This window comes from Leiobunum rupestre, chromosome 7 (genome assembly GCF_980474605.1).
Source record: "Leiobunum rupestre chromosome 7, qqLeiRupe1.1.hap1, whole genome shotgun sequence".
Lineage (NCBI taxonomy): Eukaryota > Metazoa > Arthropoda > Arachnida > Opiliones > Sclerosomatidae > Leiobunum > Leiobunum rupestre.
This window is the reverse complement of record NC_143390.1, coordinates 55159855-55184462: the sequence shown is the minus strand read 5'-3', so window position 1 is coordinate 55184462 and position 24608 is coordinate 55159855. Positions and strand designations below refer to the sequence as shown.

General features: G+C 36.9%; 2 protein-coding genes across 2 annotated transcripts; both read right to left on the bottom strand.

Moving 5' to 3' along the window:
* Window positions 1-5111: 5111 nt before the first annotated feature.
* On the bottom strand, window positions 5112-6212 carry LOC149937485 (uncharacterized). Its single transcript, XM_090153790.1, has one exon. The coding sequence runs from the start codon at window positions 6210-6212 to the stop codon at window positions 5112-5114; it is 1101 nt and encodes a 366-aa protein (XP_090009916.1).
* Window positions 6213-6349: 137 nt separating this feature from the next.
* On the bottom strand, window positions 6350-7030 carry LOC149937484 (uncharacterized). Its single transcript, XM_090153789.1, has one exon. The coding sequence runs from the start codon at window positions 7028-7030 to the stop codon at window positions 6350-6352; it is 681 nt and encodes a 226-aa protein (XP_090009915.1).
* Window positions 7031-24608: the final 17578 nt, after the last annotated feature.

Genomic DNA, 24608 nt, shown 5'->3' with positions numbered 1-24608 from the left:
TGATTTGTAACATTTTGTATGCACCCTGTCTAATTTGTTGTAAATATTTTTAACTTTCACTATATTTAGGCAATAAGAACATCGAAAAGCAGAGCTGGGCAAGCTAATCTCAATTTGAGCTAAGTTGTGTGGTTAACTAACCGTTACCCGAGTTTAAAAGCCGTTATTTCTAACATTTTTAACGTAATTGGGTGGATTTATCAATACCGATTAAAGATCAACTACGTTTTAATAAATATAAATTTTTTATAGTAACTTCAAGTTACAATGTTTGAAAAAGTTGATTTTGTAGTAATTTCGATGATATTATTTGTTTGAAAAAGTTAATTTATTTGTAGTAATTTCTACGATAATTTTTGTTTGAAAAAGTTTAGATTTTAGAGTAACTTCTACTATATTTTTTGTTTGAAAAAAGTTTAGATTTTAGAGAAATTTCTATGATATTTTTTGTTTGAAAAAAGTTAAGATTTTAGCGTAACTTCGTTACGATATTTTTCATGAAAATTTTAAAGTTAGAGTAACCGAATCTTGTTCTATTATTACTTGATTTAAATTTAATATACATTTTAAAATTATTGAAAGACTTTTTTTAATCAGTTCTTCTAATTAACTAAGTTATTAGACATTAGAAATAAACATCACCTCAAGCCTAAGGTTAATTTTATCAAAATACTACTATTTTCCACTTAGGTAACGAAAAAGGGCAATGGACTTTCATCCCTCCGCTCCTCCCGCGAAATTAAAATAGTAAGGTTTTCAAGCCCGCAAATAGAAAATTGGTGGTATGGCAGTAGTAGGAAAATGTACGTTTTGCTCGAAGAGAGAGCCATTTGTGATTTTATAGCTTTCCTAACTTAGCATAATTATTCTTAGTTTATTCTAGCTAAATTTTACTACGGTTGGGAAACATTTAAAGTTTTCAAGCTTTCTTGTTCTACGGCAGGGGTGCCCAATAAAACATCTTCAAGGAAATTGCCAAGTAGTAATATTTTCGAGAGCCAGGACTTGCAAGTTACTGTTTATATAGTATTGTTGAAATAATGGAAACTTTTCACTTGTACCAGGTATCTCTTTTTACATAAACTAAAACACGACTTTCTATTTACGGGTGAAAAGTTAACATTATATTAACAAGCACTATACAGGGTGTTTGAAATTGATGGATACAATACGTAGCTTTTGCGAGAAACGCTTGTAGACAGTAGAAGTACGAAATTTTCAGGGGCAATTCGATAACTAGTAATTGTTTTAAATTGCACGAAAATCTGGGCATTTTTCATGGTTTCGGAAAAAAACTATTTTTGCAGACTAAAACTTTAATAAGAAAGGGAAAGAGCAGGCCCTAAAAGGATGGTATTAACTGGGTTTGGTTAAATTCTTTCGGGATCCTTGTCGAAAATGGTAAGCACCTAAATATACGTATTTTTAACTATGGACTATTTATTTATCAATAATTGGAAGTAAATACTATTTTCGGGAGATTAAAAGCGACAAAGAAATGATTATATGAATAATGGTAGTTTTAAAGACAAGGTGTAATTTCTTATTCTTCGACGTCTTTCACGATTTCTTGCTGGTTGAATACGACCACGCTCTCGTAAACGTCTATCGACGGCTTCAAACGTGCGTCTATCGGGGAATTGCTCCTGGTATAACCGCCTCGCTTCTGAACTATTACCATGGGGCCCGTCCGTACATCAAATGCATATCCTCGTACACAGAGTTAGTGAAATTCGCAATAGCTGGTATCATTTTGACGCAAGGCGTTGGTTGTCGAAGCAGCACATAATTTTATACTTCAAGATCAACCATTCTGTTTGTGAAAGTTCAAAGTCTAAAAGAATGGCCGGCGTTTGGAAAATGTCCCCCTGGTTTATTGTAGCTTATCTAAATACTTTTTACAACTATATTTAAATTCCTCTTCTCCGTCTATTTTTATGAACTTCAATGAACGTTAAACGTCAAATATTTAAGTAATTACAATTTATAAAGCTGATCTCAGAACCAATACCCGGGATTTGGGGGGGGGGGGGGGTAAGTGTGTGCCAATAACGTTAAGTTGTGACGAATAATACGTGGCCAACCATTTTTCCGTGGTTTTATACTAAATGTTTACAAAAAGTTAACCACCAGTGGAGTCAAAGAAACGTCACGCGAGTCACTACAAGTGTGAATTCACATCAACAGCTATGTAGTCGTATTGTTAGTAACCATTTATTTGGAAATTACTTTCTTCCACTTAGGCTAATGGTGAGGCGTATGTATGGTTAATGTAGGATACTTTTCCTGAATTACTGGAAGACGTACATTAGCCACAAGGAGGCGCTTGTGGTAATTGAACGACGGAGCCCCACCACATTGTAGCCGAGATGAGCTCACCTTGAGGTGACGTTTCCTATGAGGTAGATTGGTCGAGGGGTCCAGGCAATATCGCGACTTTTATCTCTGGGGACATATTAAAAACTTGGTTTGCGACATTAATGGCCTACGACAACGAATAATTGATGCCTGTGAAACTATCCGTAACACGCCTGGAATATTCGAATGGGTTCAAGAATCATTTGTAAATGGTCATTTTTAACAATTTTTGTAATTAAATAAAATTTGTACGTGTTTCATGACATTTGAAGAATAAAAAGATCCCAATTCAATTAGAAACTTTCATTTAAACAACGGGGACACTTTGAAACATCTTCGTTTTACGTAAAATGTAATTTACACACTTATCCTACTTATTCTAATTTAATATAGCACTTTTGATACCAGTGATCTTTTTCGAAAAAAATGCTTAGTAAAAGGAAACAATTGGGTCCAAGGAATAATAATAATAATTTGTCCGTTTTTCGACGTTTTGGAGGCCGTTTCTTGAGGGCCAATTACTTGTGTTTTAAGAGTGACTACCCAAACGTTTTCGTCTGGAACAGGATGGAGTCGCAAGATACGTCCGAGCTTCCATTTGAGCGGTGGTAGGTTTTCACCTTTTTGCCAATACTAGATCGCCAACCGCCAGATTCTCCTTGACTGTTGTCCACTTGGGTCGTTTCTGTAATCGAGCAAGATATTCATTCTGCCAGCGTTTCCAAAAACGTTGAAGTAGTTGCTGGCCGACTTTCCATCGAGTAAGTCGGTTCGTTTGGATGGAAACAAGATCTGGCACCGGGATCGCCTTCAACGCATCTCCAACATGATGAAATGTCCTGGAGTTAGTGCCGTGAGATCGGTGCTTAGTGCTGTTAGAGATCTGGAGTTGAGACATGCCTCAATCTAACAGAAGAGCGTCTGCATCTCCTCATAATTTAAATTGTTGGTTCCGACGACTCTACGTAAATTATACTTTACGGATTTGACGGCTGCCTCCCATAGTCCTCCGAAGTGCGGCGCCCCTGGTGGATTGAACCGTCATGATATCCCTTCGTCTGACATCCACCTCGCTACCTCGCCGTCGGTCGTAGTTTTCATGACTGATTCCACGAATTCTCTCATTTCTCGATCGGCTCCAATAAAATTGGTTCCGCAGTCGCTGAAGATTTCGCTGCTTTTTTCACGGCGAGCGACAAATCGTTTGAGAGTTGCTAGAAAGGCTTGCGACCAGCTCGAAATGAATTGCTCGAGTTGCAAAACAGGGAAAAACGGCAACGTAAGCTTTGAACATTTTGCATCCACGTCCTTTGAGAACTCGTAACAGGAACGGTCCTGCGTAGTCAACGCCGCATCTCAGGACCGCTCTAGCAGGATTGACTCTTGCTTCAGGAAGATCGCCCATCATTTGCGTAGATAGTTTCGCTTGGAGTCGAACGAAGCGGAGACATCTTCGAACATGATATCTGACAGCGTCTCGAATGCCGAATATCCAATATCGTTTCTGTAGCGTGGTGATGAGCAGCTGAGGACCGCCATGCAGGTTTCTAATATGCGTATCGTTGATCAGTAGGTCCGTTAATTTACTTCGACGAGGTAATATGATCGGGTGCGTTTGGTCCAACGGCAGATTTGCATGTTTCAAACGTCCTCCCACGCGGATGAGGCCACTCGAATCAATTTATGGATATAGTGGAAGAAGTTTGCTTTTGCTGTCACCATTTTCGGTCCTATGTACCTAATTTCGGACCAAAAGTACCCCAAACTGGACCTATTAGCTTTATTGTAATGTTAAACTCCCATAGAGATTCCCCTAAAAAGAAAAAAAAAATATTTCGGAGAGGGAATCTATGTTTTAAATTCAAATTAACCGCGCCCCCGGGCAATCCGCGCCTCCCAGGTAATCCACGCACGCGCGCGCGAACACTATCTTCCCGCCTAGGTTATCACTTTTTACATCATTTCAACTTATACCGTACGATAAAACGTGATAAGATATATGTTCAAGTGTCAAAAAAAATTCCATTCTACGTTACTTTAACAACGAATATTCCATGACGTCAAAACACTCCCGCAAAGTACCTAATGATTCTATCTTATTGATTAAAATAGACATTTAATGACAATGAATGTTGTTTAAAATTAATTTCATTCTACTTTAACAACGAATATTCCATGACGTCAAAACACTCTTTAATTCAAATTAACCGCGCCTCCCGGGGAATCTGCGCGCGCGCCGCCTAGGTTATCACTTTTTACATAATTTCAACTTATTCCGTACGATAAAACGTGATAAGATATACGTTCAAGTGTCTTTCGAGATAAGCGGAGATAAATGAACAAGTTGGCCTGAGCACAATATGTTGATATACGACAAAACAAATCGTCGCGAGAAATATCATAAATACATTGACTTTTCGACGATTTTATCCCGATTTCACCCCTTCAATCCCGGATTTCGATCCTGAACCCAAACCCGAACCCGGGTTTGGCGTCTCGCCCTCACTTTCCTTCTACTGAACTCAGTGCCAAAGTATTCATATTGGGTTATACTGATCCAGTGGTTCAATGCCAAGTCAATTTCTTCTTTTGATAATGGGCCGCTACATCTGGATTGATACGAGTGTTGAAGCCGAAACGTGACATGTACGCAGTGACGTGCTTGAGAGTTCTTTTAGTGAAGAGACCATCATTAGGAATGAATTATCGAGTTTTGAATGATTTACCGCCAATGTCTTTCTTTTTTCTTCGGTCTAACATTCTTCAGGATCGATGGTTTTTGGTTTAATAATTAGCTCGGACTCCTCCAACCAATGAGGTCCTTGCCACCAGAGTGTGTAGTTCTTGAGTTCTTGTACGGAAATGCCTCGGGAAGTACAGTCTGCAAGGTTCGATCCGCCAGGGACATGATGCCATTTTACTTTTGGTACTAGCTGTTGAACTTCGGAAACTCTGTTAGCAACGAATGTTGTCCATCGTTGTGGAGACGACGAGAGCCATGCCATGACAACGGTTGAATCTGACCAAGCGTGGACGTCCTTGACATCGATTTTCAGCGCTTCTTGTACCAGAACGATCAGCTTTGCCAAAAGTACCGCACCGCATAGTTCCAATCTCGGTATTATGACTTGTTTCATTGGAGCTACCTTTATTTTTGCGGCGATGAGTTGGACCTTCGTAATTCCACCGTCGCTGCGAGTTCGTAGATATACCGCTGCGGCAAAGGCCTTCTCGAACGCATCAGAGAACCCATGCAGGCTGATATTTGGGTAATTTGGTTGAGATACGCGGCGGGGAACATGAATGTTTTCAATTTCTGTGAGCTCCGACTTGAACTTCTGCCATTTGTGGATTAGCTCTGGTCGTAACGCTCCATCCCAGTCGATCTTCTCTCTCCACATATCTTGAATTAGTAGCTTTCTATTTATTGTAACAGGCGCCAAAAGTCCAACTGGGTCGAAGACTCTCGCGATACCTGCTAGGATGGTACGTTTCGTTTCAGTTGTCCGGTCCAGCGAAAATGAGACGGCGTACCAGAAATGATCACTTGCTGGGTGCCAGTGAAGTCCAAGAGTCTTTATTGATTCGTCTTCTTCGATTTTCAGCGGGCCTCGAATTTCTCTTAGTTCGGTCGTCAATGAATCGAGTAACGCTTGGTCGTTGGACGCCCATTTGCGAAGAGAAAATCCACCTTTGCTTGTGAGCTGTAATAACTGTGATTGTAATTTTAGTGCATCCGAGGTCGTATCTGCCCCGGACATGAGATCGTCCATATAGAAACCTTCCGAAAGACTTTTTGAAGCTATTGGAAATTCTGTAGCTTCGTCATGAGCAAGTTGATTCAGGACTTTCATGGCTTGGAATGGTGCCGAAGCGGTACCGTACGTGACTGATAATAGACGGTTCTCTTTAAGCGGCTCGTCCTTGCTTCTCGCCAGAAGATTCTTTGGTAGTCAGCATCGTCAGAATTAATCAAGATTTGTTGATACATCTAGGTGAGATCAGCGGTGATGGCGATGGCTCGTAGTCGAAATATGATAAGTAGTTTAACAAGGTCTTGTAGCTTTGGCCCAATTAAAAGAGTGTCATTTAGTGACTGTCCATTCGTTGTTTTCTCCGAGGTGTCGAAAACGACCCGTAGTTTCGTTGTTGTACTGGCTTCTTTCAATACGGCATGGTGAGGTAAGTAGTAATTCGCTGCTTCCTTCGTGGATTGAGCCAGCTCCATATGACCCATGGTTAGGTATTCGTCCATGAATTGACGATATTGCTCGTAGAAATGTGGGTTTGATTGTAATCGACGTTCGGTCTGCATGAATCGACGTTTTTCTATGTCTCTCGATGCTCCAAGATCTTCAGTTGTGTCCCGAAACGGTAGACGTACGATGTATCTTCCCGTATTTTCCCGAGAGTGCGTTGAATTTAAGTGTTTTTCGCATTGAATTTCGTTGTTTGTCAGGATTTTCCTGCTAGGAAATTCTTCTAATTCCCAGAGAATCTGGTCGTCCAGGTGACAATTATTAACCGATATTGACCGTTCGCTGTCCGTTGTGGATACTGGTCCGGAGACTGCCGAACCAAATACGGCATTGAAGGCGCCTGGTGAACCTCGTGGACCCTTGCATTGACCATTTCGCATGACCTCGACAAATGTATCGCTGCCCAGTAGCATGTTTATGGCTTGTAGAAGTCGGGATCTGCTAGGTTGAGCCTCTTTAGGTATGACCAGTTCCGAGGGCTGGCGGTATGGCTTGGTAGATCGCCGGTTAATCTTTTGAGAACGTAGACTTCAACGGTTATTACGATGTTGTTGTTGATTCGTGATTTGATTCTCAGTGAGGTTGCGCTGTGACAGGACCCAGCTCCAGTTGATCCGATTCCAGAGATAGCGACATTGACCTTGGTTCTCTTCCAGTTAAGGCCTTCAGCGCATCGTTCCGTAATGAAACTTGATTCCGAACCGGAATCTAGCAAAACTCTGACGGCGTGGAATTGACCATTATAGTCCATTACTTGAATTAAAGCGGTTGATAGCAAGATTGCAGTCGAAGCTTTTGATGAAATTACCTTCTTGATTTAAGTGGTTGCAGCTGACTCTCTTGGTGTAGTAAAGTATTATGCCTTAAGCTACAATTTTTGCATTTAGCTGCCTTGCAATCGGACGATCGATGATCTGACTTTAAACAGTTGAAGCAGAGTGAATTTTTCTTAAAGATGTTCCACCGTTCTGGAATGGGTGCCACCAGGAACATACCACATTTATAGATTGAATGTGGTTCGTCACACACAAGGCAGGATTCTCGAACTGAGTCAGTGTGGTGAATAGCTCTTTTCGTTGGTATGGATGATGATGATGAGGTTTGCTTTTCTTGTGGCGTCTCCAATACGCTAAGAACTTGGGCTCATTGGTCAAGAAAGTTAGCAAACTCTTCGTATGTGGGTCGATTTTTTTCTGTCAATGAAAGCTCCCACTGACGGCGACTTTCGGGATTCAACTTCTCCTTTACGACGTGTAACAGTATAGCGTCCCAGTGTTGTATTGGTTCTTTTAGTACCTTCGACGTTCTTAGACATTCTGAAGTGATGTCTACGAGATGACGAAGCTCTGATCCAGATTCGTGAGTGATGTTTGGTTGATTTAACATCCGGTTGATATGTGCCTCGATGAGTGTTGTACCGCGTCATGAGAATATCCCAAGCTTCGGCGTAGTTGTTGTCCGTCACGGGAATGGAATGAATCAAGAGAGCGGCTTCGTTTCGGAGCGACGTCTTGAGATATTGGAATTTTTGACATCCTGTTTGTTATCGTGTACTGTCGCTGTGAACAGGTCATGGAATGAGAACCAGTCAGTGTAGTTGCCTCGAAATACTGGTAGCTCCATCTTGGGTAGCTTGATATCGGCTGTTTGACGAACGGCCACCGCACCGGTTGTTGTGTTGGGTTCTTGGTACTGAGAATCATTTGAAATTTAATGGTCAATGCTTTTTTTAATAATCAGCTAGGCTAATACCCAAGGCACCACCTTAGGCCTAAGTCGTCAAGCGACTTTTGAAGCCATTAATTCAGGTGGCCGGGTTACAATGCGTAGGAGGGTGGTGGCAAGCCCTGCATGCCACGCGTTCGAGCCAACAGCTCCCTACACTAACTATTACCGTTAACCTCAACAAGTTTTTGTGGAAGGGGAAACCGAAGATCTCGGGGGAAAACCCCTTAAACCAGTGGGGAGAGAACTTGCAAACTCAACGCAGAAGGAGTTGTTCCGAGTTTTGACCCAGTGCCACAAGCTGGGATCGAACCCGGCTCCTCTTGCTGCGAGGTGAAAGTGCTAACCACTCCGCCACCCCACTTCTAGACGTTCAATGAGAGTATCAAATTCGTGATCATGACCATCTACGTCTACTGGTAAACAGAGGCTAGTAATAACTTGGTGACCTTGTTCTAGTTCATTTGTATGCTTTTCAATCTTGCTGAGATAAAACCTGATTGCAGTCACTTCGAGTTGGTCTTGTGAAGTGTTTTGGAGTACACTTTCGTATCTCGTCGCTTGTCCTATAATCTACGCTTGTTGATATTCAGAGTCAGGTCCATTTCGTCTCAGGATGATGATGTGAAGACAGCTTCCGCAGTAGTTGACTAATTGTTACGAGGTGCGAACGCAACTTTAAGTATCTCACGAGGAAGGTTGAGGATAGGCTGCTTTCTGGTTTATTCGTAAATTAAACCACGGCGAGAGGCGAATCCGGCTCGACGGACCAAAAATGTTCGTGAACTTGAGCCAACCGTACGTAACAATAGTAACTTTTATTTAAAATGGTTAAAAAAGATTACTTATATAATTAAAAGGATGACTGACACGATGACTGGAACAGGTCGATTGAAAGGACTGAATGGAATGCAATTTACGGTTTGAGATTACTATTTATATGAGTTCATACGTTAATAAAAAATATAACGGCTACTAACCCGGATTTATAAATAGTTTTTGCAGAGATGGTTTTTTGTTTATTATATTTACAACAATGGGTGTGTGCTCGTAGCACAAAAGGCCTTATGATTTTACTTATAGTGATAAATTAAATATATGTTGGCATGTTTTTCGAATATCTGATATTAACCATGAGTTAAAGGTCATCCGAGTTTGGACATTCTAAAGACGCCCTACCAGATGAGTGTCTAGCAAATTTTGATACTCTAGCATGAGTATTATTTCAGTTATTAGCCCTTCAACCTGGTCTCTGGTACATTATTTTCATCACGACCTGTTTTTGTTTAAATTCCCTCGACTTGTTATTGATCAAATAAAGAAGGATCAAAGTTATTTACATCTAAAATGTGAAGGGGAACACTTTTCTAGTTGAAACCAATTTTGTATCTTTAATGGTTCTCGAGATAAATTTTAAATGACCTTGAAGACAGCGACCCCCTGCACGTTCTATGCGTTCTTAAAATTTTAAATTCTTAGCTAAAATACATTTGGAGTGATTGGCCTTGTACCGTTTTTTAGTTAACAGCCTAACACCCGGTATAAACCCCGACACCACAATCAAATCCTTTAAATGATAACAAATAAAACCCCGACACTTCGAATAAACAAATATTTCACAACATAACCCTTGCCGCTGCCAGATTTATATGCCAAATAATATTTACAACTAATGCCAAGCCATATATCTTCCAAAGTACTTATCACTGGTATCATGAATTTATTCATTTAACTCCGGAAAACGAAAGACGAAGAGATGAGAACTGATGGCCACAGAGGAATATTAGTGGACAGAAAAAAGCGGTACACGTCGGCTTGAACTCAGCACAGTTATCCTTTTTTTTCTTATTATTAGCAAACTGGTAAGTTGTACTATATTTACGAACGTTAATATTACAACTCTATCCTCAGACCTTATTTTTTTCATGTCGAGTGGAGAATTTCTCTGCCTCCCAACTAGAGTTATTTTTGGTCTCACACACTCCAAAAAAGCAATGTTCTGTGATTTTGTTCTTCCAGGACGTTCGGTCACGTGGGGTTATAGTTAAGGGTCACTATGTGACACCAATCACATACAGAGGTGGAGTTATGAGCCGGGTGGCATTTAAAGTCAATGTCTTATTTTATAAGTACGCTTTGGGAATGTTGAAATTTACTTCGAATGGCTTTAGGGCTTAGAACTATAGAATTTTATGGTGGCAAATCTGGGCTTTTACGGTAATTGGCAGCGGCAATATAAGAAACGAAATTATCCTACAAATACTTTCAACGTTTTCCTCCAAAATATTTTAATGTTCGAAACAAGGTTATAAATAAAACCAGGAATACATAACGTTACTTGGAATGAATAACGGATTTGATTCCCCGCCGTTGTGGCCGAACATAGCAGGCGGAGCTTATAAGCCGAGAGTGTTAGCTCCTCCCATAAAACCACGTGACTAATGTGTCGTTTGCTCTGTCGTCTGCTTGCTATTTAGGGTTTTTAGCAGAGTTGAAGGTTATAAAATACTGAGAATAAGAAAAAAGTTATTAAAGAACCTAAAAAAAATGGTTGAAAACAGTATTAATTGAGAAAGTTGTTTCGGATGTCAACATATTTTTAGAGAACGGCATTTTTTATATTCCCGACGGTTTAAAGACTTCAATTCATGCAAGGAAAGATCTAATGATTTTAACACTTTGTGCCAAGCACTATAGAATAGACTTGATCTTTACGGACAATTATTATTGCTCTTTTCTTTCAAGCTTGGTCACAAACTACTGTCTCTTTGAAACCCTGAATTGGTTTTAATGACTCATATATCGCGGATTCTAATCCCGGAAAAACATCTGAATTAACTAATCCGACGGGTTCTGCCATTTGTCTCGATGATGAAACCTAGCAGACGATTAATTAAAACCATGGGTGAAATATACAAATACCTGTATATTTGTAATAACCATTCAAACGTAAGGCATTTCACGTCATTGATCGCGGTATAAGCGTTTTTGGCCCCACCCAGAATGTTCCTCCACAAAAGACCACCGGGGATTCATTCCTAGAATTTCGCTTGATTCTAGATTTCGGTTTCCCTCAACGCCCAAATCCTCTTTTGTCGTCTTCTTGTCCGATTTTATCAACAACGAGTCGCGTGTTGAATACTTCTAGTCAAAAATCTGTAAAACTGCAGAAAAATTGCATTCATTGTGACCACAAATATATTAGGTATTATAATAAAGCTTTCCTTAATTTGTATATACATAAATAGTTATATAACTTGCACGGAATAGGGAAATTTCATGATATAATAACTCAGCCTTTGCTTAAATTGTAGGTTAAATGCAAAGGAAGATCAGGAAAAGGCAGATGATTTCATTTTAATTAGCGAAACTATCGAAATTGACGAAGGAATAGACTTACATAATACTCGGAACTGGGAAGGGTTGGAAAAACCTCTCAGTCTCCAGTTTGGGAAAGCGGCTCAAATTATTTAGAACAATTACAAAGTTTTACGATAAACAACAACTTTTGGCGTTATGGGCAACAACTACTAAATGAAGAAGGTTTGGTCGAACTACCTGACTGGTATTACACCACCTGTAAGATCTTGCGGTTTAAAATGTATAATATCATTAATCGTAATTATTTATGGATATTATTTTTTTAGATGTATTTGTCTTTTAATTATTTCAAAAAGAAGGCTGTTGCTACGGAATTCAATCGAGAGATTCTTAACTATTTTTGGAAATCAACTCAAGATATTGTGATGAATAGTGATAAAGAACAATCTGCGATAAGAAGTGTACCTACTTTGTCCGTACCTGACGAGAAAGCTGAAGCCATATTTTATTATGTAGTTGGTGCAACGGTACATTAAGTTTTTAGAAAGAACAAAAAAGGTTCTCAAGAGAGTTTACTTAGTACTCTAGCATTAACGGGAATAAGTTCTACCAATATAGGACCGTATGTAGGTGTTATCATTCCTACGGTAGTTAGTTGGATTTTAAAGCAAAATCGGGGAGGAATGACCTTTGTCAAATTAAAACGATTGAGTTATTTAAAGAAATAGACAAAGAAGTTAAAGTTATTTATCAACAAAATAGGCCTTTTAAAAGTCAAAGATTGGCAAGGATTGATAATAATAGGGCAATTATGAATTTATGGAATGAGATTTTGAATGGAAATTGGGACATTTCTAAAGACATGGGATTTAGAAAGCACGTTTTAAAAAAATGGTTGGGGAGTTTTCTTAAATTAAGAGGGAAGGGCTTAAAACTATTCCTTGTTGGAAAGCATTTTGGAGACTAAATGCACAATCAAAGCCTGGTTTGCGAAAAGGGTTGAAAATACTCACAAGATCTCATTTTTAATTAAATTGAAGTCTTAATATTTTACAATAGCTTCAATTGTTATTATTCAGTCTTCTGTACTAACGTACTACCTGTTGCAGGTGCTTTTATCACATAATCTGGTTTTTTAATTTTATCTATTCCTTGCCCGAACTTGAATACATTTGGAGCTTCATTATTACCAAATGATCTCCTCTGCTTTCCAAATTCTTGTTCCAAACCGTCTTGGTAAAGGTGATTTGTTAAAACAAATGTCTCCTCCCTTGTTCAATAAAAATCTTACAATTTCGGGTACGGGTCTAGCAGTCGTTAAAAGACCTTCAACAGTTTCTCTGCTTAATTTCATCATATTTCTTTGAGAAGTCGTAAATTCTCCAGGTCTATTGTTGCAACGTCATTTTCCCAGTCCATGAAGTACTGCACAAAATCTTTCTCAAGCCACTATTAAAATAAATATAGAGTTATCGTTAATCCTGACGTTAAAAGTTTTCAGATTGTTTCTTACCTGTAGTCGAGGATCATCAACGGATGTGTACGGATCAAGATTTAAGTTGAGTTTACGAATACCCTCATTATGATTTCTTGTGATCATAGAATCAAAGAATTTATCCATTAACCTTATGAATTTTACAGTTTCTGGAAAGGCTTCTCCGTATTCTTCCTCAAGATCATTTGCAACGGTTGAACTCAATATTTGAGTGGCTAGACGAACCCGCATTCTTAAGAATGAGTTGAGATTTTTATAGTCGCTGGTAATTTTGGGCATGCGTTTTATAGTTCGGTTGAAATCTTTTTCGAAAATAGTTACTATTTGTGTCCAAAGAATATGGTGACCGTTCTTCCACAAGTAACGGCTTTTGGAATGAAAATTACTGTTTGAAAAGCAATTTATCGCTTTTTTCATTAAATGTGGTGGATCACATATGAAGTATAAATAACGTTCTTCTTCCATAGCGTACATATTTTAACATTTAAATCCATCTCCTATATATTCTGTCAGAACTTTTCTATTACTGCTAGCTCCATGAAAAACGACAGATAATATTTTCACACCATTCATTTCGAGTTTACTAATAGCTTCTGATATTATACTGTGGAGGGAATCGCTTGACATGTTATCGCGTGAAAATATCCTACAGTATACTTCAAATTTACTGTTATACTTCTGAGCATTACTTGAAGTACGTGTGTGGCCACTCGAGCTTCACTTGTTTCAAGTCTCATTCCCTATGTCGTTTAGGTTAATATAGCCTACAAGCTCTCCAGTGTTATGTTTGTACACAATATCCTCCTTCACTTTCATTTCGTCAAACATTAGGCTAAATACTTCTTATGGTCTTCTTTGCATGAAACCTCTACAATTTCCCGTAGCTCCCTGAAGATGTCAGGGCTAAATCCAGAAGTAGCGCCAATATGAGATGCGTAGTTATAGAGAGTGCGCTTCGACAGTAGCCCCGCCAGGATTTTTTCGCGAGTAGGCACTGCGTGATTAAGAGGCCCTCATAAAAATCTTCTTTGTAATTTTTGTTGTTCTTTAACTAGCCAAATTGTATATAATTATTTAAATTTTATTATTATTAAATCAATAAAAATTTTTATTATTATTAAATTAATAAAATTTTTTATTATTATTAAATTAATAAAAATTTTATCATTATTAAATTAATAAAAATGTTATTATTATTAAATTAATAAAAATTTTATCATTATTAAATTAATAAAAACGTTATTATTATTAATTTAATAAAAGTTTTATTATTAAGTATATTATTTACAAATAAATATTACCAACTTTACTTTTAATCGAAGAATTCCACCCTACGATTACCTCTTTACCCAAATTCATCAACTACTTATTTAGGCTTGTCTCCCCCATTGTTAAGGGGGAAGACTACAGTGGCCATTGTCTAGTTTCGTGCTATTTCAAGCTGAACTGTTTTATTGTTGTGTTTTAACTTATTAAATTAATATTGATGTGTAAAACAACCTCTTGTTTAGTGCTTAAAATAATTTTGACAATTTTAAATTTCAAAGTAATCTAATTATTACGTTTTAATTCGGACCCCCGGAGCTAAACACGTTGGGCAAGCGCCCAAACTACCCTATAGTAGTTGACCTCTTGAACAATAATTTTTCTCACTAAACTTGCTTTTAAATATCTAATATTGCAATAAAGTTTCCCCTATTCCCAATATTGTCGGCGGATGTGTAAGTGTTCCCCTGAAGTGCTAAATCTTGTTGGGCACATAAAATAATCACTTCCACGTGTGTAGATAGGACCTCTCTGTTTCTAATAATGTCTAGTCTATGGTGGTCGTTAACCTTTCAAACTATTTATCCACGGGATTTGGATTCCATGTAGTCTAAGTACATTTTGTAGGCTAGTTGGTGAGACTATTTGTTGGAAGTGAAGTGTTCTTCGAATTGTGTCCCCATGTTTTTCCAATCCGAAAATCCCTTTAGAAATGCAGTGTTTCTACTGCCTAAAAAATGACGGCAACAAAAACAATACACTGCATCCTTTGCAACTGAATATTCAATCATTTGATATTTGTCATACCAAGAAGAATTGAAACCTCGATTTTTACCGCCAATTAATCTTTTAGGAAAAGGATTAAGATTAGGCTGAACTGGAAGGCAATCTTTATCTAGACTAATATCCAAGTTATTCAACGCGTGTAAGCCCATTTATTTTGAATTGAAAATGCTACTATTATATACTAATAGCGAAATAACCTTAAAAAGGTTTAAGAAAATAAAGCTTAGTTAAAGCTATGTTGTCTTCAAACAGATTTTTAAATAATACCAGCTATATCAAAGCCCTGAAAAAAGCGGTTTGAATATTTTTTCTAGAATAGCTAATTAGCCTTGAAAAAGGCTTTTTGAATAATTTAGCTAGAATAGATAATTAGCCTTGAAAAAGGCTTTTTGAATAATTTAGCTAGAATAGCTAATTAGCCTTGAAAAAGGCTGTTTAAAAATTAGCTTAAAACAGCTAAATAGCCTTTAAAAAGGCTGTATTGGCAAAGTTAGTCTCGGAAGAGACTTAGAAAAAATTTGACTGGGAGAGAATCGAAATTGAGAAATACCTGTTTGTTCAGGAGCAGAAAACGAAATGAAGAAACGCGCGTTATCTGGGACAAGTCCGACCACCGAAGGTCTAGGTCCTTTCTCTACGATCAGTGGTCACTGTGTAACGCTAAAATTATTAAGTATTCTTTTTTAGAAGGTCAGATGATTTTTTTTAAAACATTTCTTACAATCCTAAATTTATGGCTCTGTTTACGAATTGTCTTCCGCGAACTCATCTACCTACCGGGACGCCGGTCGTCCAGGTGACAGGCTAATGAGCTTACCCCTTCCTTTCTAAGCCCCCCCTTCTTATTGAAAGTCGTTCGGGGACTACTCACCATTTTCCCCTTCCACTTTCCTTATCTATGTCGAGCCGAACGAAGAACGTTCAACAAGGACCACGTGACCTTCGACCTTAAAACCGGGACTTCAAAATTTTGTTGGAGAGAGAGTAAAAAAATATCTTCGAAAACGGTAACCGTGTACTAAGGACCGCGATCGGAAAATGTATCGTGAGATCGGGGCTTCGCCGCGCTACACAAAGTTTCGACGCGCAATGTGCGACCATATATCGGACCATCTCAGCCAAAGACTATATATACGCTTCGCTTTCTAGACAGGCGTGTTCCTAGGAAAAAACCTGTTAACACCTCTGTAGCACTGTAAAAGCTGGGTTAATATTTGGACCCGCGGCTAGAGGCGCCACTAGTAACACAGCTCAAGCTAGGGGAAAATTTTGACCAGCGTCGAGATGGAGCCACAATCGGTATGCAAGTTGAGCCATAGAACACGCCTGTCTAGTAAGCGAAGCGTATATATAGTCTTTGATCTCAGCAACCAACGCTAATGCGAAACTATCGTCACTAACAGCGAGTCTTCGGATCGCCGGACAATGCCGTAAAATCGTTCTGTATATTTTTATTTTATAAATATTTATTATTTTACTCTTATCATGTGTTTATTGACCCGTACGTTTTAAGTTACCCGTTAATGGGAACTTTTGTTTATCCGTCTATGACGAAGGTAGTCGACTACCCTAATAATTATTGTCTATAGTATTCTTGTAAATTGGCAATGCTTTTATTATCTGTTTTAGTGTTATTATTAAATGTTTTATTTCCATGGCAAACCTCAACCAGTTGTAATTTCTATTTTAAGCTTACCCCTAGACACCATAACTGACTTTAATTTATCAATAATAAATCCCCTAGACAACCTTAATAATTATATCGCTCACCCCAATAGAGAAAGTGACGCGGTTCCCCGGGCCAGAGTCTTTGTTCGACGAATGTAGTGTTAAGTTATTCCAAATTTCGAATTATTATTATTGATTAGGTATAGGTAGGGATAACCTAGCGCTACAACTGATATCACGTGATTTCGCAAAAGGGACAAGGAGTAAAAAAGAAAAAACCCTAATCCCCAGGACGCTCTCTATTCAAAGTAGTGACTGGTACGATGCTTTACGCTTCGACTTCAGCTCCGCTGGGTTTTCCCTTCGTTTAAGCGTTGCAACGGCTTAAGTCGTATTAAAGAAATCCAGTTTCTCACTTTATGCCCCCTTTTGTAGAATTCCTAGAAACTAAGCTTATGTTTATTGTGTTGGTTGGAGCTAAGTTATCACTGAGGCGAACAGGTGGTTTTTTTTTTGCTGCTTTCCTTGCACGACGGACTTCCCTGTCCCGGGCCAGTCTTTTGTCATATACTCTATATCAATGTTAACAGAGTACACTACCAAAAGCAGAAACCACAGAGTTCGCTGCCTTTGTTTGTATACTCAAGTAATATTGATTTCGAGTATAGGTGGTTCAAAAGGGAACGTTTTGTTAGGGCCATTTAGGACTCTTGGAAATTGGAATTGAATGGGAGTTCTTTTTTTAGGGGGCTAGATGACCAATTTTTAAAAATAAATAAAATTTAAAAATCACATTTGGAGGCCCCAGAGGCAATTTTTTTAAACTTTTGTTTTATGTAAAGGCACCACTGAATGATTTTTGGGTACCACTTACGGTTACATTTATTCTTGGACTTGAGAGCTGCTAATTGTTGCTCCACGAACAAACCAGCAAAAGATTCTTTAGGAAGAGAATCCTTGTTTTTATTCAAAATGCACATAAAATACGCTTCATCTACGCCACTTATATCTTGACCTATCTTCTTCAATTCTCTCAAAAACCCGTGTTTCACGCGTTTAATTTTCTTTTCCAAATTTTCATTTGTACGTTTCATTGCCTCCATTTTCTTTTGGAGAGCTGCACGTGTCAGGTACCGGTTTCTTTTCACTTTGACATTTGACTTGCGAGTTATCTGTTTTTGAATTCCTTCTTTAAATAAAGAACACTTCCCACAGATTTAGTTTGATTAAAATGATAGCGCACTTTCTCGAGTGAACGTTGTTAGTAAAAAAGGAAACATGTCCATCTTTCTTGTTAAATTCTTTCCATTCAAATTGAGCCTTGAGCTTGACATCTTTTATTCCGCCACAAATTTAGGGACCAATTTTTTAAACAGTTAATTGCTGCGTGAATAGCTTTAATACTTGTAAATTCTGGTAACTCCTTTACTATCGGGTGATTATTAGGTAAGACTTCACCATATACCTTCACTACAGGTCTTAAACAGTTTTCGGAAACTGTCAGGGAAATTAACATTGAAGAAGTGTCAACATTGCCTTTAAAAATAACAAGACTGGTATTTGAGGTGATAAAGCTCCAAGTACTCGGCAGACGTATTCGTGTTGAGGTGATTATGGCTTTTAATATGTTGAAATCAAAGACTTCTTCCATGTCCTCATCTAGAATTTCAGTGTGGGTAAATGCAGATTTTGTTAGATGTTCAATCGGCAAATTTCCTTCATATCTTCACTGACAATGATTGGCTGAGTAACTTGAGTGTCACTAATGCTACAAACTTCTTCACTTTCACAATGGTTAAATTCCTCGTAGATTGAATTATTCCCTTAGTCCGTTTTACCTTCGGAAAAGCATTTGTGACTTTTTGAATTGGCAGATTTTCGCGACAATCAACCATTTCTTCACCAATATTGATTGATTGAGTAACTTTAGTGTTAGAAACTTCTTCTATATCACGATAACTAGATAACTTGGAAATAGAATTGGAAGTATTGTCGTAACCCTATTTATTTAAAGGTCGACTACATAAATATTCGGTTTACTCTGTCTTTCACTGGAAGTCGGCTGACTGCAATACACGTGTGCCATGCAGTCAGCCGACTTCCAGTGAAAGACAGAGTAAACCGAAGATTTATGTAGTCGGCCTTTAAGGTAATAAATAATGTAATCAATTAAACTGTAAAAGGTTGCCGAAATAAACTATACACAAGAACACATACCATCAACATGAATGTATCTTTAGTTTCAATTAAGAGGACTGGGTCTGGATTTTTGTCTGTTGGTTCATTCTTTCCAACAAAATGTGAAGAACAAATGTATAATGTACATTTTTCTAACCTACTGAGCAAATCTGAATCGTATCTCTCACACGCCGCTACCATCTTTTGCATTTCTGTAAATCTTTCTTAGGCCTTGGAAACGTAACGAAAAAAATCACACCTTCACAACTTTCGTCACTATTTTGGCACAACGAATAGCTCAATAGACGCAACGTTTTTTTTACCAATTTTTAATAAAATAATCGTTAACTGTTAATTTCATAAGCAAAATCTCTCAAATAAAATTTAAAACGAAATATTTTGCGCCATTTCAGAAAGGACTAAATTCAGCCTTGAGAAAAAGTAAACAAAAAGTCCCGCCTTTCGAGTCTTTCTTAATGCCGACGACGCTGCCAGCTTCAAAATAACACAGGTTATACTGTGCGCTACCTATCCTGTTATACAAAATCCTTGATAAAACTAGTGATTTCTTGGAAAAGAAGAAGTTTGAATGCATTGGCACGATATCTTTTTGTGGGGAACAAGGGTTCGAGCATCCCAAGGATCATTCTATAACAGGGGAGAGGGAGGGGGGCGAAATTCCAGGAACGGGTCCCACTCGCCCTTTCACGACTCGGCGGGGGGGGGGGGGGCGGAGAGGTTTTATTTTTATTTTGCTTATAAGGAAATATTTACAAACAATCACAAAATATACTGTGACAACTTTAATTACTTTGTCATTAATTCTTAACCTTTATAATATAGAATATTAAATTGATTACAGTAAACTGATAATAATTTTTATTATTACATTACCTCTAACGCAAACTTAATCATATTATTTACTATTGATAATTTTTACTTAGATCTGCTGAATTATAACTCGAGGTGAATACAGTTATTGATTTCACCATTTCATATTCTGCCTCCTTAAATAATCCCAAATCTATGTCGTTGCGCATTTAAGCTTCTTTAATGAATTTTTCATGTTCTTTTTTCCCTAATTTTAAATGTTCGTTTGGTTTGGCCTGTATAATTTTTTTCAGTCACAAAGGATTTTTTATACGATATCCATATAGTCATCTATATTTTCCATTGGTCTATTTTTTAAATAAATTTTAAATTATTATTTGTTTTATGTATTATATGAATTGATTTTCTATATTTAACTTAGTTTAATAAAAGACTATAAATACAATACATTTTGCAGTGGGAAATGATTTGTTTTGCGCTAGATCCATTGTTGTTCTTCGGAATCTTTCTACCTTAAAAGATTTCATTGGTTGCTGTACCAAGCGGTCTGTAGTTGGTTACCATGGTAACAAAGGAGGAAAACAAATTTACTCAAATTTACCAATTTTACCAACATTTACTCAAATATAATGAAATTTTGCCACATTTACCTAATTTTACCGAATTTTACTAAAGCTTACCCAACTTTACTAAGTTTACCCAAATTTACTTCGATTTTACTAGTGTTGTTAATTTTCCGTAAAAATAAAATGCGGAAAATTTTCCGCAATTCGGAAAAATTGAAACATAAATTACATTTTAAGGGTTTTTAATTTTTTTAAACTTTTTATCGATAAAATGTCTAATAACAGTAAACATACTACAAAACATTAATAGTGTTACATTGTTAATTAGTTTAAAGCTAGTTGAGAGGTTTAGTTTTACTTTTAGATTCGAAAAAATTAGGCGAAAATGCCGCTTTATTTAAATTTGCAAACAATATTAGACTAATCATGGACTGAAAATTTTCCAACTTACAACACTAAATTTTAACGAAAATAAATAGTGGATTTAAAAAAATTAAAAGTGCTCTTGCCCAACTTGTTAAAATGTTGCTCTTACGTCACAAGACCCAGCTTCATTAGTATATTGTTCGCTCATACTAGAAACACCTATATTCCTCGTAAATGTAGCGCGGGCCCTTAGACTTGTAAAAGTAAGAGGCTGTAACGTAAGAGCCACATTTAAACAAGAAGGCCATGTTACTTTATAAAAAGAAATATTTGTAGTTTTGAAAACAAAAACCAAATAATTAAAAACTTTAAATTTTTGAAATTTTAAAATCTATGATTTTCCCATATTAAAAATGAAAAATTTCCACCTTAGTTGTCAAAAACCATTTTTGGCTGCCATGGCAAAATGAAAGTCCATGGACAAAATTCCCTTTAACGGTATTCATGATACCTAAAGGTCTATCATGTCGGGTAGTTTAATTGTGAGTAAACCTCGACGTAGCTTTCCAGCCACTTCGCGTCCCCTCAAAAGCCATGATATTACATCTCAAGCTTGGAAGCGTCTCCTTCGACCAAAAAAACTTCACGCTTCCGTCTCTAAGATAAAGCCAGGTTCACCCTGACCTCTAAAATAGCTTTGTTTTAGATAACTAGTTTCCAAAACCAGAGTGAGAAACGAGGGGCAGGTCACTTCCTTGATTAACGACGCACCCCTCGAAAGATTAAATCCGATTTAATCGTGATTATTTTGATTAAATTCAATTTAATCACGATTATGTTGATTAAATCACGTTTAATCGTGATTAGAGTGTTTAAATCTGATTTAATCATGATTAAATGATTAATCTGATTAAAATGATTAAATCCTGATTGAAACGATTAAATCGTGATTAGAAATTAGAACGAGAATCAAACACAATAGGCCGATAAAAATATTTCGCCTAAGTTGTTCTCTTTCCCTAACTACTAGAGGATTTCGGAAAGGGGGTAGGAAGGGGAAGTAAGTCTGTGACGTATGTTCATCTATGTACAGAACTACAGATATCAAAACTATAAAAAACGTTAAAAACAAATTTCGTCTGCTGCAGTATTTTTGTGGGAAACATAAGCCTTAGCAAGAATCGTGGCCTTACGCGAACGTTTCTTACGATTAACACGTCAATTATAAGTTAAAAATATAAAATGAATCGTCTAATTGGAATTGTAGGATCTGTTTGCTGTTTTATTTAAATGCTATTTAATTTACATTTATCAAAAACATTAACAAACCTTTTCTTTGGAGAATCCATCGCTTCAAACTTGCCGATTCGCGAATTGCGAATTCGTTAGACTTAAAAAAAAATCGTCGAAGCTGGCCGTAAATTCCGACCAATCAGAGAAATCCTCTTTTTTGCAGGTTTACGCGGGGGAAGTACTGATGGGAAGTCTCGTCGTAGGATAATATTTTTATCGGCCTATTGCGATAGAACCATCAATATTAATAATTAATATTAAATTATCGTACTTTAGTTTTGATTTTAATTATAAAATCTCGATACAACCGATTATATTGATTAAATCGTGATTAAATCTAATTAAAATGATTAAATCGCGATTAAAATAATTAAATCTGATTAAAATGATTAAATCCGGATTAAGAAGATTAGATCATGAATAGAGTGATTAAATATCGTTTAAATCGTGATTAGATTTTTTAATCTTGATTAGATTATTTAATCTTGATCACCCTGATCATGGATTAAACACTAAAGGATGTTCCACTAATTCAGATCTGTAAAAGTCAATTTGAAATGATTTGATAAGTAATGTACTCTAACCTATGCTTTTAAATCAAATAAAGGAATATTTCCAAGTCTGATGTAACCAAAAAAAAAGAAAATTGAAGAAACAACCACTGGATAAGATTAATGGTATAGTTGCGGAAGGTACAATATCTGTTTAATGAACCATAGCTGCACTGTTCAATCCAAGAAATCACTGTATATTTTCTGTTGTCTGTTATTAGAGAACTATGAAACTATGTTTCAGACCTCATGGAATGAGGCAACCGCTCTAGTCAGAAAACTTTTGAATTTTCCTTGCGAAGAAAAAATATGACATGCTTGGAATGGACTTCTAATTTAAAAGAGAGTAGTGAAATATATAAACAGTTGAAAGTCAAGTTAAAAGATGTTTTCACAACATCTAGTCGGGATAAAATTTATGCGTCATTCAAAGAAACCATAACTACATTAAACTCCGGAAGATTATTGAAAATCTCTGAAGTATATAGTTTAGAGTTTATATCAATAAAAAGTGGGCATTAACTTTTACCAATTTATTACATTTCAGAGCGAAGATATAATTGAAACTGATATTATTTTGGGATTAAATTATTTATTACCTGAACTTTTGAACTGTGGAAGAAATTACACTCGTGAAAGCATCTTGAACAACATTAACGTCATGAACGTGGAGCCAATAGCTGAAGATAATGATAACCTCTATTATGTTGTTGGATATATTCTTCGCAAATTGCAAAATCATACAAACCCAGACTACAACAAACTAGGTCAGGCACTCTGTGAAACAAATTTGGAAAATGTTCCGGATGAGTACAAAAATTGGACTTCATTACAAGATAGGGGTGCTTTAAAATACCCGACAATCGAAGCCTTGGAACTGTTTCATTTAATTCAAAGGAACGTTGGGAAGTTTTATGGTCAAACTTATTTTAAAAACAAGAAAATTAGGGCCACTCAAGCAGTCATGGAAGATACTTTTCTGCAAGACCGATGGACACGCTTATGTTGCACTGTTGCAGTAAGCAAAGAGTGTGCAAATAGCATACTGCATATCTTCTTGAGAAAGTATTTAAATACAATGGGAAAAGGACATACTAACAAACTGCGAAATAATTTCCGAATGAATGAAAGAGTGAAACAAATGACTTCTAAAGTAAAGTCAGATGAGAAGAGAAAACAAAAACTGAAGGAAGAAGTTAAACAACACCTTTTAAGCGAATACAAAATAATGATTTAATTTTGATCAATTTTATAATTTAGTGAGACAAAGCCTTTCTGTGATGTTAGGGAGGTGCAATATGAATAAAAAGTCAAATATTTGCAAAGCTACATTACTTCGAGTTAGTGTTTCCACCAGTTATTTTTAGTTTAAATTTTCCCTCGTCTAATCGCTTCAGCTTCATACTGTTTCTAGCGTATTGATTTAGGGTAGGTTTAGAACCTGCCATACAAGCTTGACAGTGTTTGGAGAACAAATGCTCAAGAGGATCTTGATTGAAATGGTTGGTCAATATGAACTTTGCTCCTTTTTCCAACAAAAATGGTATCAATTCCAAAATGCAATTTGCTAAAGTAAAGCAAAAAAAATTCATTTTTTCATTTCATTCTAATACGAAAATACTACTTACTAGTCTGGCGCAATCCAGATAAAGTTTCTGTACTGAGCATCATTTTCTTTTGCTCCGAGATCTTTATTTGTTGTGAAAGAGCATACATTTCCCACTCGTTTAGGTATGGCAAAAATTCTTCTTCAAGCCACTGAAAGTGAAAATATATAAAAATCAGTACCTTCCCCTGCTCTGCTTCTAGTTACTTGAAAGTTACCTTCAATCGACATTCATTTTTGGATTGAAATGGACAGAGATTTGGATTACGCTTTTGGAATCCCTCAGAACAACTCCCAACATTTAAAATATCAAACCATTTATTAAATGTTTCAATCAAT

Bases quoted from the DNA above. Each gene is read 5' to 3' on its own strand.
- LOC149937485 (XM_090153790.1), bottom strand. From the start codon at position 6,212: ATGAAAGTCCTGAATCAACTTGCTCATGACGAAGCTACAGAATTTCCA.
- LOC149937484 (XM_090153789.1), bottom strand. From the start codon at position 7,030: ATGCTACTGGGCAGCGATACATTTGTCGAGGTCATGCGAAATGGTCAA.